Source organism: Astyanax mexicanus, chromosome 1, assembly GCF_023375975.1.
Source record: "Astyanax mexicanus isolate ESR-SI-001 chromosome 1, AstMex3_surface, whole genome shotgun sequence".
Classification (NCBI taxonomy): Eukaryota; Metazoa; Chordata; class Actinopteri; order Characiformes; family Acestrorhamphidae; genus Astyanax; species Astyanax mexicanus.
In genome coordinates this window covers 1,041,063-1,056,446 of record NC_064408.1, presented here as the reverse complement: position 1 = coordinate 1,056,446, position 15,384 = coordinate 1,041,063, and the positions used below count along the sequence as shown (strand labels likewise).

The following is a 15,384-nucleotide window of genomic DNA, read 5'->3' as shown; positions in this document are numbered from 1 at the left end:
TGGAACTGTTTCTATATTCTAAAGCTTGTGTGTGTGTTTGCTGACACCTAGCTGTAATATTCACACTGGTTTTTATTGTTCTGTGTAATTTGGTTTAAATGCTATTGTATATAAAATATTTTTAAATTATTCAAAAAATTTTTGAGGGTTTGTTTGGTCAATTTTAAATATGCCCAGTTAGAATACGAGCTACAGACACATGTTTCATTATAATATAATATATAAAGGTTGTTTCTGGTTAAGAGAATTGAATGGAAAAGTGTGCTCATTTGTCTGTATAGGTTTTTAACTCAAGGAGCTATGCCAATTTCTTCATCATTTTTTCAGTTCAGAATTGGGATAGATGTAGTAAAAAGTTAAAAATAAGCCCCACAGGACATTTTTTGTCCTGTTACCTGTCAGAATCTTAAAGAAGACACTTTAACAAAGATTAAGAAAAAACAGGTGGGGGAAAATGGAATACACTGCAAAAAACTAAATTATTAAAATTTAAAATATTTAAAATATTAAAATTATTAAATTTCAAGGCAATAAATGGAATTGGTGTGGAATTGGAGTTTTCCTTGATCTCTCGAAGGCATTTGATACCATTGATTTTGAAATTCTACTACAAAAACTGCAATATTATGGTATTAGAGGTATAGCAGTCAGTTGGTTTAAAAGCTACTTATATGGGAGGAAACAGTATGTCGCTATAAACAATCACAAGTCCGAATACCAAATAATGGAATATGGTGTTCCCCAGGGGTCTATGTTAGGACCACTACTTTTTATTCTATATATAAATGACTTTTTATTTTCTTCAAGTATTTTACACAAAATATTATTTGCAGATGATACAAATTTATTTCTGTCTCATAAAAATATAAATAATTTAGCAAACATTTTAAATGATGAATTAAATAAAGTTGATATATGGTTTAAATGTAATAAATTATCTTTAAACATAAAAAAGACACATTTTATAATATTTCGTTCACAAAGAAATCAGAGTAACATGGAACACATTAAAATAGAAATAAATGGTAGTCCTATTACGAGAGTGTCATCTACTCGATTCCTGGGGATCCATATGGATGAGTTCCTAAATTTCAGGAGTCATATTGATGAATTAACAAAGAAATTATCAAAATATGTTGGATTATTTCTCAAATTGAGGCAGTTTTTACCCGGTGAAGCACTTTTAACATTATACCGGACATTATTTGAACCTCATTTGAATTATTGTAATATTATTTGGAGTAATACATTTTCTTGTTTCTTCTGAGAAAACTACACATTTTGCAGAAGAAAATTATTCGTATAATTTCATGGGCTAGTTCTGATGCCCCGTCTGATCCACTTTTTTGTCAACTGGGTCTTATGAAAATTACTGAGCTTAATACTTTTCATAATGCTTGTGTTATGTATTCCGTAGTAAACAAGCTAAATGATAGACTCTGTTATCTAATTCCAATCCACCTCCCCTCACATGCTTACCAGACTAGGAAAAAGCACTACATCATGGGGAAAAAACGGAAATTTAAATGTACTAGTCTTAGTGTAGTTTGTAAAGGTCCGCAGGTGTGGAATGATATTGATATAGATTTACAAATGTCTCAAACTATACATGTTTTTAAAAGGAGATTAAGGAGACGACTACTGTTGAAATATGCTTAAACATGAATTAATATTGATTTTTCTACATATTGTAATTGACTCTACTAGACTGTACTGTTGGAAAATGCTCAAATATGAACATGAATTAACACTGTATTTCTCTGTATTTGTATTAGACTATATGACTGGAAAGTGAAAGACTATGGACTTTATTAGGAGGGTTGTTTTGGGGTATTTCTTTTGTTGTTGTTATAGTGTTGAAGGGTGTGATTGGAGATAACCACACCTTCACGCTCTTATTCTTAAATGTTTTATACATTTATATATACAGTTATTATTTTTACTGTTCACGTTATAATTCACTTAATAACCTTATGATCTCTGCTCTCTTTTTAACTGTCACGGCGACACAAGGCTTTGGAGGTTGTTTTTACTTTTTCAGGAATCAGGAAGGTCAGAGTGTTTTCATCAACAGTGAGAGCTGTGAGGAGAACGTGACCCTGAGCGGCAGAGAAGCTTCACTGCTGTTCTGCTGTTCTGGGACCAGTGCATATGAACTAGGAGACAACAAGCTCTCTGAGTGAAGTGCTGGAAACCTCTCCTCAGATATCCAGCACATGCCTGTTCTACACGACGTAAAGTCACACACAGGCCAGAAGATCTTTCCATCCACTCTTTTCCTCTGTTTCATCTTCTCACAGACTTCAGGACACTTAAGGACTGTCTGCTGTGTTCATGAAGGACACAGAGCTGAACAACACCATGATAAGAACCTGTTGCTCAGACAGGCTGGAGCTAATCACGTCATTAAAACTGGACAACAAGCTGTTAACTGGACTCTGCTGACCTAATCATATTGATAAGTTCTGTCCAATCCCATGTCATTTGCATAAATGTATAACTGCTTGGATGAAGTCTGAAGGGTTCTCTCTCTCTCTCTCTCTCTCTCTCTCTCCAAATGTAAGCTAAAAAACTGTGATATTTGCTTGATTTAGATGCTACTTCATTCATTTTGAGACTTTGTGATTTCTTGTTATAACATGATAAAATGATGTAAATTTGCACTAAATTCATATTGAGTATACAGTCATATGTTATTTTCTCCACTATTTAATATAATTTAAATATATTTGTGTGAGCTGTCTGACTGAACATTAAAAATCTATTAAAATGTGATTAAAATATAGATTTAACATCACATTCATTTTGAGGAGTGTATAAAAACTGGGGGAAACTAAAGCAATATCTCTCATTGCTACAAGTTTTTTTAAAGTTCTTTTACCGACACTAAAATAACTAAAATAAACTTTTTAGGTATAAATTTAACACATAAAAGTTCATTATCACAGTTTTAATTTGTCAACACAAAATGATTGTTTTGTAGCAAATCTGAGATTAGTATCTCAGGGTGTTCTGGGTCATTTTTTATCCTCTGTGATTTTATTCCCGTCCAGAACTATCATGTAGGTGTTTTTCTCAGACGTCCTCTGAGTAAATTACAGGCTGAATTATCTACTGTTTTTCTCTGAACTCCGTGCTCCTCCGGTAATTTTAGTCCCGTCCGGACGCACATCTCTGAGTTTCGTCTCCTCGCCTTTAATAAAATAGATATTTGTCCACTGCAGTGCACCGTAATTACACTTTGGACACGCAACGGTTTCCACGGAGATCCACAAGTTTAGACTCCCATAATCGTCTAACAAACAAACATTTGCAAGTAATTTATTCCAATATTTTTTTACTCAAGTACTAAAAGTAAAAGTATTGTGTTGGGTAGTTATTACAGAAAGAAGTTAAAAGTTTGAAAATATAGATATAAATGGGTGGTTGACATGTTTGGCTGAAAAAATGTTTAAAAAAAATAATCTCAAAATTAAGTCACAGAAAACACTGGGTTATATTTTACCAACTCTTATATTATCTTTCCAAATTTATATATGGATTATATATATATATGTTTTTTGTAGATTTTTTCTTGAAATGAACATTTATTAACAGGTTTAAATTTGTCATATGGTGTGACATGAATGTTATTGTGTATTCAATTAAAAATGGGTATAATGTGATAATGTAAGTCAATTTATCCTGATTATTTATCATTACTATATAAAAGTATAGCATTTCTCACATGCTAATATGTTACCTTTTGCATTGTTTTTCATTATCTACACACATAAGAAGACGCTTAATGGAATTCTTTCAATATACTTTAAATTATTTTGGGAATACCTTTTTATAAAAGTACCAAAATTCTTGTAACCTTCGCTGAAACTATTCCTCATCTGTCACATTAAAAAGTTTATGATAAATAAATAAAAAACTGTACTCTACAGTCAGATTTAACTAGTTTTGTTCAGTGTTTAAACTCTACAGTACTAGTTCTGTTCAGTTTAAACTCTGATTTCTATATTACCCGTGGAGAGTTAAATTACTGCACTATACTCTACAGTCTCTCTTTACTAGTTCTGTTCAGTTTAAACTCTGATTTCTATATTACCCAAACAAAGACAAATTGTAAAATTGGACTCTGAATATATACGTCAATTTTTTTGTTTTGTCCCCCCCCCCCCCTTTCTTTTTTCCCTTTACTCTTGAATGGCTTTTGTATAATATATTTTGCTTTATACACTGTGTTTATTGCTATCTATGCTGTTTAACCAAGGTTTCATAATAAAAAAAAAACAATTAAAAAAAAAAACCCACACACCATTAGACTATTTTGTCACACTATATGATATGAACTGAATTTAAATACATAAATAATGCTCTTAGATACATATGTTATAGATAATAGCAAAGTTTATTAAATATTTCATTAGTTTAACACATTTGTATAGTACATTATTCACAAATGTAATATTGGAGAGGTTATTAACACATGGAGGTATGAATGAGCTAACAGTGTGGATACAGATGTATCAGAGGAGTGTGGAGAGAGGTAATTAACACAGTTAATAACGTAGTATTGGCACTACAAACGGTACAGGGTACGGTTCTGCTGCCCCGTACCACAGCGCTAAATCCTCATAAGGGAGAGGGGGCGCTGTTGCCTTAATTAAGGAAGAATCCTCCACTCCGGCAGGCTGCTGCCCTATCACCCTTATCTGCTGCCTCTCCTCCTCCATCAGTTGCCACGGCACTACAAACTGTACAGGGGCAGGGGGCGCAAAAGGCAGTGGAATTTTATACTCCTCCTGCTGCCTCTCCTTCTCTATCTTCTTCCTCTCCTTCTCTATGTTCTTCCTCTCCTTCTCTATCTTCTTCCTCTCCTTCTCTATCTGCCTCTCCTTCTCTTTTTGCTGCCTCTCCTTCTCTCTTTGCTGCCTCTCCATCTCTTTCCGCAGCATCTGCTGCCTCTCCCTCTGTTTCTGTTGCCTCTCCTTCTCTAACTTCCTCTCCTTCTCTATCCGCCTCTCCCTCTCTCTCTGCTGCATTTCCTTCGATTCCTGCAGCAGCATCATCGCTTTCTGCTGCAACTGCTGCCTCTCCATCTCTATCTGCCTCATCTTTTCTTTCCGCGGGTTCTCCATCTCTATCCGCCTCTCCCTCTCTATCCGCTGCCTCTCCTTCTCCAACTGCCTCATCATTTCTTTCCGCTGGCTCTCCCTCTCTTTCTCCTGCCTCTCTTCCTCCTCCTCCTGCTCCTCCCTGCGGGATGTTTCTGTGGAGATAAGTGTTTTAAACCAGCGCTTAAAACCCATTGTCTCAGTACAGGATCTGCAGTAAGCTCAGTGTGTCTCTTTAGAACTCCAGTCGAGTCTGGTCCCGCTCCCTCATGCACGCCTCTATTTATAGGCTGACGGATGACGTCACGCACCCTCCGCGCTGCGAGGCGTTGCTAGGATACATGCGCGAGTCTATTCACAGCTGTGGCGCAACGCTGTCTCTGAAACAGTTCTCTGGACCAATCAGAAGCGCTGTCAGCGTTGCTAGGATACATGCGCGCACACAATAACAAAAAAAACTACCCGAGGCTAAGCGCTCGCTAACCGGGGCTGGCTGTCACTAAATACCCGAGGCTAAGCGCTCTCTAACCGGGGCTGGCTGTCACTAACTACCCGAGGCTCAGCGCTCTCTAACCGGGCCTGGCTGTAACTACTACCCGAGGCTCAGCGCTCTCTAACCGGGCCTGGCTGTAACTACTACCCGAGGCTAAGCGCTCTCTAACCGGGCCTGGCTGTAACTACTACCCGAGGCTCAGCGCTCTCTAACCGGGCCTGGCTGTCACTAACTACCCGAGGCTCAGCGCTCTCTAACCGGGGCTGGCTGTAACTACTACCCGAGGCTCAGCGCTCTCTAACCGGGCCTGGCTGTAACTACTACCCGAGGCTCAGCGCTCTCTAACCGGGCCTGGCTGTAACTACTACCCGAGGCTAAGCGCTCTCTAACCGGGCCTGGCTGTAACTACTACCCGAGGCTCAGCGCTCTCTAACCGGGCCTGGCTGTAACTACTACCCGAGGCTAAGCGCTCTCTAACCGGGCCTGGCTGTAACTACTACCCGAGGCTCAGCGCTCTCTAACCGGGCCTGGCTGTAACTACTACCCGAGGCTCAGCGCTCGCTAACCGGGGCTGGATTTCACTAACTACCCGAGGCTAAGCGCTCGCTAACCGGGCCTGGCTGTCACTAACTACCCGAGGCTCAGCGCTCTCTAACCGGGCCTGGCTGTAACTACTACCCGAGGCTAAGCGCTCTCTAACCGTGGCTGGCTGTAACTACTACCCGAGGCTCAGCGCTCTCTAACCGGGCCTGGCTGTCACTAACTACCCGAGGTTAAGCGCTCTCTAACCGGGGCTGGCTATCACTAAATACCCGAGGCTCAGCGCTCGCTAACCGGGGCTGGTTGTCACTAACTACCCGAGGCTAAGCGCTCTCTAACCGGGCCTGGCTGTCACTAACTACCCGAGGCTAAGCGCTCGCTAACCGGGGCTGGCTGTCACTAACTACCCGAGGCTAAGCGCTCGCTAACCGGGGCTGGCTGTCACTAACTACCCGAGGCTAAGCGCTCTCTAACCGGGGCTGGCTGTCACTAACTACCCGAGGCTCAGCGCTCGCTAACCGGGGCTGGCTGTCACTAACTACCCGAGGCTAAGCGCTCGCTAACCGGTGCTGGCTGTCACTAACTACCCGAGGCTAAGCGCTCGCTAACCGGGGCTGGCTGTCACTAAATACCCGAGGCTAAGCGCTCGCTAACCGGGGCTGGCTGTCACTAACTACCCGAGGCTAAGCGCTCGCTAACCGGGCCTGGATTTCACTACCTACCCGAGGCTAAGCGCTCGCTAACCGGGGCTGGCTGTCACAGTTTAGATGGATAATGTAGATAAACAACGGTAAAGTTAATTTTATTCAGCAGATACTTACATAATCAGAACAGTAGGACCACATAGAGAGACGCACATCCTTCCTTTTACTGTTAAAACTGAAAAACTGAGAGCACTTTTCCAGTCAGAATAAAATACATCTAATTCTAGACCACCTCTACATCTGTACAGACTCATTTATTCACCTCCAAATCAATTAAATGCATAAAATATCTATTAATGTTCCCAGATAAGAATAGATGGCTTTAAGAAAAAAGAAAAACACCAATAGCTCCATATCCTTATGATTTATACACATCAGAATAACGGGGATGTTCACTTTGAGTCATGGGGAAACTTGCAAACCTATTATTATTATTATGCAAAATGCTCTATAAATCTATTATATATTATATTTTATACATTTATAAATTCAATGAGAATTCAATAGCATTTCAGCAACTGTGTATGAGAAAGATAGATGGCAGCAAACACACACCCTTTATATTTACAATACAAGCCAAGACTGTTGTATATTAAATGTTATATATTTAACAATACAATAGCATTTACACCAAATTACACAGAACAATAAAAACAAGATGTATGATAGAGCTAGGGGTCAGCAAACAGGCACACTCTAGAATTTGGATACAGTGCCAATTCTAATGTATATTACATTTTGAAATATATAAAATGTAATATACAGTAGAACTGGAACTGTTTCTATATTCTAAAGCTTGTGTGTGTGTTTGCTGACACCTAGCTGTAATATTCACACTGGTTTTTATTGTTCTGTGTAATTTGGTTTAAATGCTATTGTATTTTAAAACATGTTTCATTATAATATAATATATAAAGGTTGTTTCTGGTTAAGAGAATTGAATGGAAAAGTATGCTCATTTGTCTGTATAGGTTTTTAACTCAAGGAGCTATGCCAATTTCTTCATCATTTTTTCAGTTCAGAATTGGGATAGATGTAGTAAAAAGTTAAAAATAAGCCCCACAGGACATTTTTTGTCCTGTTACCTGTCAGAATCTTAAAGAAGACACTTTAACAAAGATTAAGAAAAAACAGGTGGGGGAAAATGGAATACACTGCAAAAAACTAAATTATTAAAATTTAAAATATTTAAAATATTAAAATTATTAAATTTCAAGGCAATAAATGGAATTGGTGTGGAATTGGAGTTTTCCTTGATCTCTCGAAGGCATTTGATACCATTGATTTTGAAATTCTACTACAAAAACTGCAATATTATGGTATTAGAGGTATAGCAGTCAGTTGGTTTAAAAGCTACTTATATGGGAGGAAACAGTATGTCGCTATAAACAATCACAAGTCCGAATACCAAATAATGGAATATGGTGTTCCCCAGGGGTCTATGTTAGGACCACTACTTTTTATTCTATATATAAATGACTTTTTATTTTCTTCAAGTATTTTACACAAAATATTATTTGCAGATGATACAAATTTATTTCTGTCTCATAAAAATATAAATAATTTAGCAAACATTTTAAATGATGAATTAAATAAAGTTGATATATGGTTTAAATGTAATAAATTATCTTTAAACATAAAAAAGACAAATTTTATAATATTTCGTTCACAAAGAAATCAGAGTAACATGGAACACATTAAAATAGAAATAAATGGTAGTCCTATTACGAGAGTGTCATCTACTGGATTCCTGGGGATCCATATGGATGAGTTCCTAAATTTCAGGAGTCATATTGATGAATTAACAAAGAAATTATCAAAATATGTTGGATTATTTCTCAAATTGAGGCAGTTTTTACCCGGTGAAGCACTTTTAACATTATACCGGACATTATTTGAACCTCATTTGAATTATTGTAATATTATTTGGAGTAATACATTTTCTTGTTTCTTCTGAGAAAACTACACATTTTGCAGAAGAAAATTATTCGTATAATTTCATGGGCTAGTTTTGATGCCCCGTCTGATCCACTTTTTTGTCAACTGGGTCTTCTGAAAATTACTGAGCTTAATACTTTTCATAATGCTTGTGTTATGTATTCCGTAGTAAACAAGCTAAATGATAGACTCTGTTATCTAATTCCAATCCACCTCCCCTCACATGCTTACCAGACTAGGAAAAAGCACTACATCATGGGGAAAAAACGGAAACTTAAATGTACTAGTCTTAGTGTAGTTTGTAATGGTCCGCAGGTGTGGAATGATATTGATATAGATTTACAAATGTCTCAAACTAAACATGTTTTTAAAAGGAGATTAAGGAGACGACTACTGTTGAAATATGCTTAAACATGAATTAATATTGATTTTTCTACATATTGTAATTGACTCTACTAGACTGTACTGTTGGAAAATGCTCAAATATGATCATGAATTAACACTGTATTTCTCTGTATTTGTATTAGACTATATGACTGGAAAGTGAAAGACTATGGACTTTATTAGGAGGGTTGTTTTGGGGGTATTTCTTTTGTTGTTGTTATAGTGTGCTGACATTGTTGTATTTTGTTGTGGCTGTCATTGTTATTATTATTATTATTGTTGTTATTATCATTAATATTGCTATTATAGGTCATTGTATTTTGTATTTTGGATGTCAACTGGAGAATGGGGGGTAGTGGGGGGTGTGGGGATTGGGGGGGGTTACATGTATCTCTGTGCTTGGGCCCCATTCAAAAGCTCCTGAGCTTCCTAGGGTGTCCCTTTTCACATGATATAAATGTTAAAAATTGTTTTATTGCTTTAAACATATATGTGTGAATAAAAATGATGATGATGATGATATTTTTAAATGTTTTCTTAATTTACATATATGTTGTCTAGTGTTTGCCTATGGATTGTTTGCAGTGTATATGCTGCTGCTGCTGCTGCTGCTGCTTCTTGTTTCTGGGTGTGTTGGGTGAGTGTTGTTGTGTTTAAAGGTTTACTAATAAAATAAAACTTTTATATTTAGAGAAGACAATAAAACAGCAGCGTGATTAAGGGTTTAAATCAGTTTTATTATTATAATCGTAGCACGCCATTCATGCCAGAGAGAGGAACCCATGCACATCATCTACAGAACGTACATAATCTCAGAATTACTGATATACACTGCTTTACTGGCGTAGAGGAGAAACGGGATGAGACGCTGGGTGTCGTCCTCTTCTGACCTGAAGTGGAAGATCCCTGCTAATCCGGAGCGTTTATAGTATTTTTATAGAGTATTTTTATACTCCCACTCCCACATACAATCAGCCGCACTCCAGCACAGATTATACACTTATACCACTGTTATACTACTGTAGCTCCGCCTCCAACAGTGTATAATATCACAATACCTACATTTAGAGCTTTATTAACATACAGCTCTGTTAACAAATGTAGAGATCACTTCAGTTTCTGAATCAGTTTCTCTGATTTTGCTATTTATAGGTTTATTTTTGAGTAAAATGAACATTGTTGTTTTATTCTATAAACTACAAACAACATTTCTCCCAAATTCCAAATAAAAATATTCTCATTTAGAGCATTTATTTACAGAAAATGAGAAATTGGATACAGATGGATCAGAGGAGTTTGTAGAGAGGTTATTAACACATGGAGCTATGAATGAGCTCACTATGTAGATATAGATGGATCAGAGGAGTTCGTAGAGAGGTTATTAACACATGGAGCTATGAATGAGCTCAACATGTGGAAACAGATGGATCAGAGGAGTTCGTAGAGAGGTTATTAACACATGGAGCTATGAATGAGCTCACTATGTAGATACAGATGGATCAGAGGAGTTCATAGAGAGGTTATTACCACATGGAGCTATGAATGAGTTCACCATGTAGACCAGAGACTTCATTCTCTTTATGTCGCCTCCTTCTAATGCAGCTCCTCCTGCTGCTCCTTCTCTATCTGACGCCCCCTGCCACGGCGCTAAATACTTGTTGGGGAGAGGGGGCGCTATAGGTGGAGCAATGCTATACTCCTCTATTTGCTGCCTCTCCACCACTATCTGCTGCCTCTCTGCCTCTATCTGCTGCCTCACTTCCTCTATCTGCTGTCTCTCCATCTGTATTTGCTGCCACTCCTTTTCTATCTGCCTCTCCTTCTCTATCTGCCTCTCCTTCTCTATCTGCCTCTCCTTCTCTATCTGCTGCCACACGTCCTCTATCTGCTGCCTCTCCATCTTTATGTGCTGCCTTTCCTTCTCTATCTGCTGCCTTTCCATCTGTATTTGCTGCCACTCCTTTTCTCTCTGCTGCCTCTCCCCCTCTATGAGATGCCATGGTTCTGCTGCCCCGTACCACAGCGCTAAATCCTCATTAGGGAGAGGGGGCGCTGTTGGCATGATTAGGGAAGAATCCTCCACTCCGGCAGGCTGCTGCCCTCCCACCTTTATCTGCTGCCTCTCCTCCTCTATCAGTTGCCACGGCACTACAAACTGTACAGGGCCAGGTGGAGCAAAAGGCGGAGGAATTTTATACTCCTCCTGCTGCCTCTCCTTCTCTATCTGCTGCTTCTCCTTCTCTATCTGCCTCTCCTTCTCTTTCTGCTGCCTCTCCATCTCTTTCTGCTGCATCTGCAGCCTCTTCTTCTCTTTCTGCTGCCTCTCCTTTTCTATCTGCCTCTCCTTCTCTATCTGCCTCTTCTTCTCTTTCTGCTGCCTCTCCATCTCTTTCTGCTGCATCTGCAGCCTCTTCTTCTCTTTCTGCTGCCTCTCCTTTTCTATCTGCCTCTCCTTCTCTATCTGCCTCTCCTTCTCTATCTGCCTCTCCTTCTCTATCTGCCTCTCCTTCTTTATCCGCTTCTCCTTCTCTATCCGCAGTCTCTCCCTATTTTTCTGCAGCATCTGCTGCCATACCTTCTCTTTCTGCTGCCACTCCTTCTCTTTCTGCTGCCTCTCTCTATTTTTCTGCAGCATCAGCCGCCATCCCTTGACTTTATGCTGCCTCTCCTTCACTATCTGCCTCCCCTTCTCTATGTACCTCTCCTTCTCTATCTGCCTCTCCTTCTCTATCTGCCTCTCCTTCTCTATCTGCCTCTCCTTCTCTATCTGCCTTTCTTTCTCTATCTGCCTCTCCTTCTCTATCTGCCTCTCTTTCTCTATCTGCCTCTCCTTCTCTATCTGCCTCTCTTTCTCTATCTGCCTCTCCTTCTCTATCTGCCTCTCTTTCTCTATCTGCCTCCCCTTCTCTATCTGCCTCTCTTTCTCTATCTGCCTCTCCTCTATCTGCTGCCTCTCCTTCTCTTTCTGCTGCCTCTCTTCCTCCTCATTCCTGCGGGACTTTTTCCCGAAGGTCAGTTTTTTCAACCAGCTCTTAAAAGCCATTGTCTCGGTACAGGATCTGCAGTGAGCTCAGGGTGTCTGTTTGTAATCCCAGTCGTGTCTGGTCCTGCTCCCTCATGCGCGCCTCTATTTATAGAAACGGATGACGTCACGCGCAAGTATTTTATGACATCACGCACCCTCATGCTCGAGGCGTTGCTAGGATACATGCGCGAGTCTATTTACAGCTGTGGCGCAACTTTGTCTCTCTGAACCAATCAGAAGTGCTGTCAGCGTTGCTAGGATACATGCTCGCACACAATAACAAAGGAACTACCCGAGGCTAAGCGCTCGCTAACCGGGCCTGGCTGTCACTAACTACCCGAGGCTAAGCGCTCGCTAACCGGGGCTGGCTGTCATTAACTACCCGAGGCTAAGCGCTCTCTAACCGGGGCTGGCTGTCATTAACTACCCGAGGCTCAGCGCACGCTAACCGGGGCTGGCTGTCATTAACTACCCGAGGCTAAGCGCACGCTAACCGGGGCTGGCTGTCATTAACTACCCGAGGCTAAGCGCTCTCTAACCGGGGCTGGCTGTCACTAACTACCCGAGGCTAAGCGCTCTCTAACCGGGGCTGGCTGTCACTAACTACCCGAGGCTAAGCGCTCTCTAACCGGGGCTGGCTGTCACTAACTACCCGAGGCTAAGCGCTCTCTAACCGGGGCTGGCTGTCACTAACTACCCGAGGCTAAGCGCTCTCTAACCGGGTCTGGCTGTCACTAACTACCCGAGGCTAAGCGCTCGCTAACCGGGGCTGGCTGTCACTAACTACCCGAGGCTAAGCGCTCGCTAACCGGGGCTGGCTGTCACTAACTACCCGAGGCTAAGCGCTCGCTAACCGGGGCTGGCTGTCACTAAATACCCGAGGCTAAGCGCTCGCTAACCGGGGCTGGCTGTCACTAACTACCCGAGGCTAAGCGCTCGCTAACCGGGGCTGGCTGTCACTAACTACCCGAGGCTAAGCGCTCTCTAACCGGTGCTGGCTGTCACTAACTACCCGAGGCTAAGCGCTCGCTAACCGGGGCTGGCTGTCACAGTTGAGATGGATAATGTAGATAAACAACGGTAAAGTTAATTTTATTCAGCAGATACTTACATAATCAGAACAGTAGGACCACATAGAGAGACGCACATCCTTCCTTTTACTGTTAAAACTGAAAAACTGAGAGCACTTTTCCAGTCAGAATAAAATACATCTAATTCTAGACCACCTCTACATCTGTACAGACTCATTTATTCACCTCCAAATCAATTCAATGCATAAAATATCTATTAATGTTCCCAGATAAGAATAGATGGCTTTAAGAAAAAAGAAAAACACAAATAGCTCCATATCCTTATGATTTATACACATCAGAATAACGGGGATGTTCACTTTGAGTCATGGGGAAACTTGCAAACCTATTATTATTAGGGTTCAAGCACCGAAGGTGCGTAGAACCCTATTGTTTTTGCTAAGATTTTTCTTCTTCTTCTTCTTATTATTATTATTAGGGTTCAAGCACCGAAGGTGCGTAGAACCCTATTGTTTTTGCTAAGATTTTTCTTATTATTATTATTATTCTTTTTCTCCTGTAAAAACAGTTGTGCAGCCTAAACCGTAAGTCATAGAGAAATGAAACTTGGTAGGTAGATGTAGGATCAGTGCATCTCGGTGGACAACAAAAATGGCACCGATTGGTCAAGTGGTGGCGCTATAAACAAGGAAATTCATTTTTCACAATTTTCTCAATAACTCAAAAACCATAAGACCTACATTCAAAATTCTTTTTTTGATGGATTCCTTGGGTCAATACCAACAACTTTCCAATTTGGACCATGCACTTCCGTCTTTATAGATTTTTTGCTAATTTGCATAATATGCAAAACCTACTTTTGCAAACTAGTCCTAGGAATTTTGACCAATCCTGGCATGTTTGGTATCAAAACACTCGTGAGAGCATGCGCTTCAATATTCATTAAGAAAAAGTTGAAATATGTAAACAATATGGCCGCCATATGCAAATTAGTCCTTCCGGATATATGCCCCATTCACTTCAAGAGGTAAATTTGGAGCACCATTTCTCAGCAACCTTGCAACCTAGCAAGTTGAAACTTTGCATGCAGAATCTATCATACAGCCTCTAAAGGATGTTCAAAGGGCAACTTAATCAATCAACATGGCTGAACACCATCAGCCAATCAGCATTCAGCAGACATTTTGGCAGGCTGAATGTTGCCCAATCTGGATGATATTTGGCAGTTATGTTCAGGTGGAGACACTGTAGTGACCTGCAAAGTGCTGAAACAATCCGCCCACTGGGGGGCGCTGTTCCAAAAAAACGAGTATATGTCAATCATGCTGTACTATTTTGACATCTAATTGTTTTTGCCATATTTAGTACAGTGGCTCTGACAAATTTCTCAATACAACTATGTTTAAAAAGTGCTTTGTTCATTTATAATTGCTAATTGTTTGAAAATAGCTATATTGAAACTACTCTCTGGATATTTGGCCTATCACCTCCATTTCAGTCTTGCTGCACACTGTAGAGTCTCTAGGTAAATGTTCATTAAAAACATTTGTGAAAATTTCACATACAATACTCTCCAGGCATCAAGCACTCTGTGCGTCCTTGGAATTTCTAACCTAAATTGCTGTAACTCTGCAGTATTTGCTGTAATCTCACAATGTTAAAGACCTCTGTACAATATCACTCTGATGAAGCGCCATTTAATACAGAACTAGATTAAGAATAACTTGACATTACATGTCATATCAGAACATTCACTCCTTTGTGCCTCTTCTCAACATTAATAACAGGTGAAAGACTTTTGATCATTTCTAAATGTGACAGAATGTCTCCAATTGTGTTAGACCTTCTTACACATCACCATCCTATGCTCTAGTAGGCACCATTGTGCTAGTTGGTGCTTGATGAAGTGCCATTTAATTCAGAACTAGATTTATAATAACTTCGTAATTACATGTCATATCAGAACATTCACTCCTTTGTGTTAATTTAAACTTGTTTGGTCAAACATTTCAGCTTGTTCTGCAAAGGTTCAAAGGTCAATCTGAATACCACTTTGTGAACATTCTGGTTGAAGCCACCTGATCAATACCAATAACATGTAGACACCTTTTGACTAGTTCTAACTCTCTTAATGAATATCCTACAAAGTTCACTAGATTTACAT

The 15,384-nt window shown here is 39.9% G+C and overlaps 2 protein-coding genes across 3 annotated transcripts in view; one reads left to right on the top strand and one right to left on the bottom strand.

Annotated features, from left to right (window-relative positions):
• Positions 1-15,384, top strand: part of mrps31 (mitochondrial ribosomal protein S31) — a 66,414-nt gene that overhangs the window by 40,810 nt on the left and 10,220 nt on the right. Inside the window, exon 10 of one of the 2 annotated variants that reach the window (XR_007441267.1) lies at positions 10,317-10,338. The exons of the other annotated variant lie outside the window; for it this stretch is intronic. The gene's annotated coding sequence lies outside the window, so the exon portion shown is untranslated. Of the gene's footprint in view, positions 1-10,316; positions 10,339-15,384 lie in introns of those variants that run through there. 2 annotated transcript variants of the gene reach the window in all.
• On the bottom strand, positions 9,881-12,494 carry LOC125804972 (golgin subfamily A member 6-like protein 22). The gene is made up of 2 exons (XM_049485105.1): positions 11,864-12,494; positions 9,881-11,827 (listed from the first exon to the last, which is right to left on the bottom strand). The coding sequence occupies exons 1-2, from the start codon at positions 12,205-12,207 to the stop codon at positions 10,645-10,647; spliced, it is 1,527 nt and encodes a 508-aa protein (XP_049341062.1). The 5' UTR covers positions 12,208-12,494; the 3' UTR covers positions 9,881-10,644.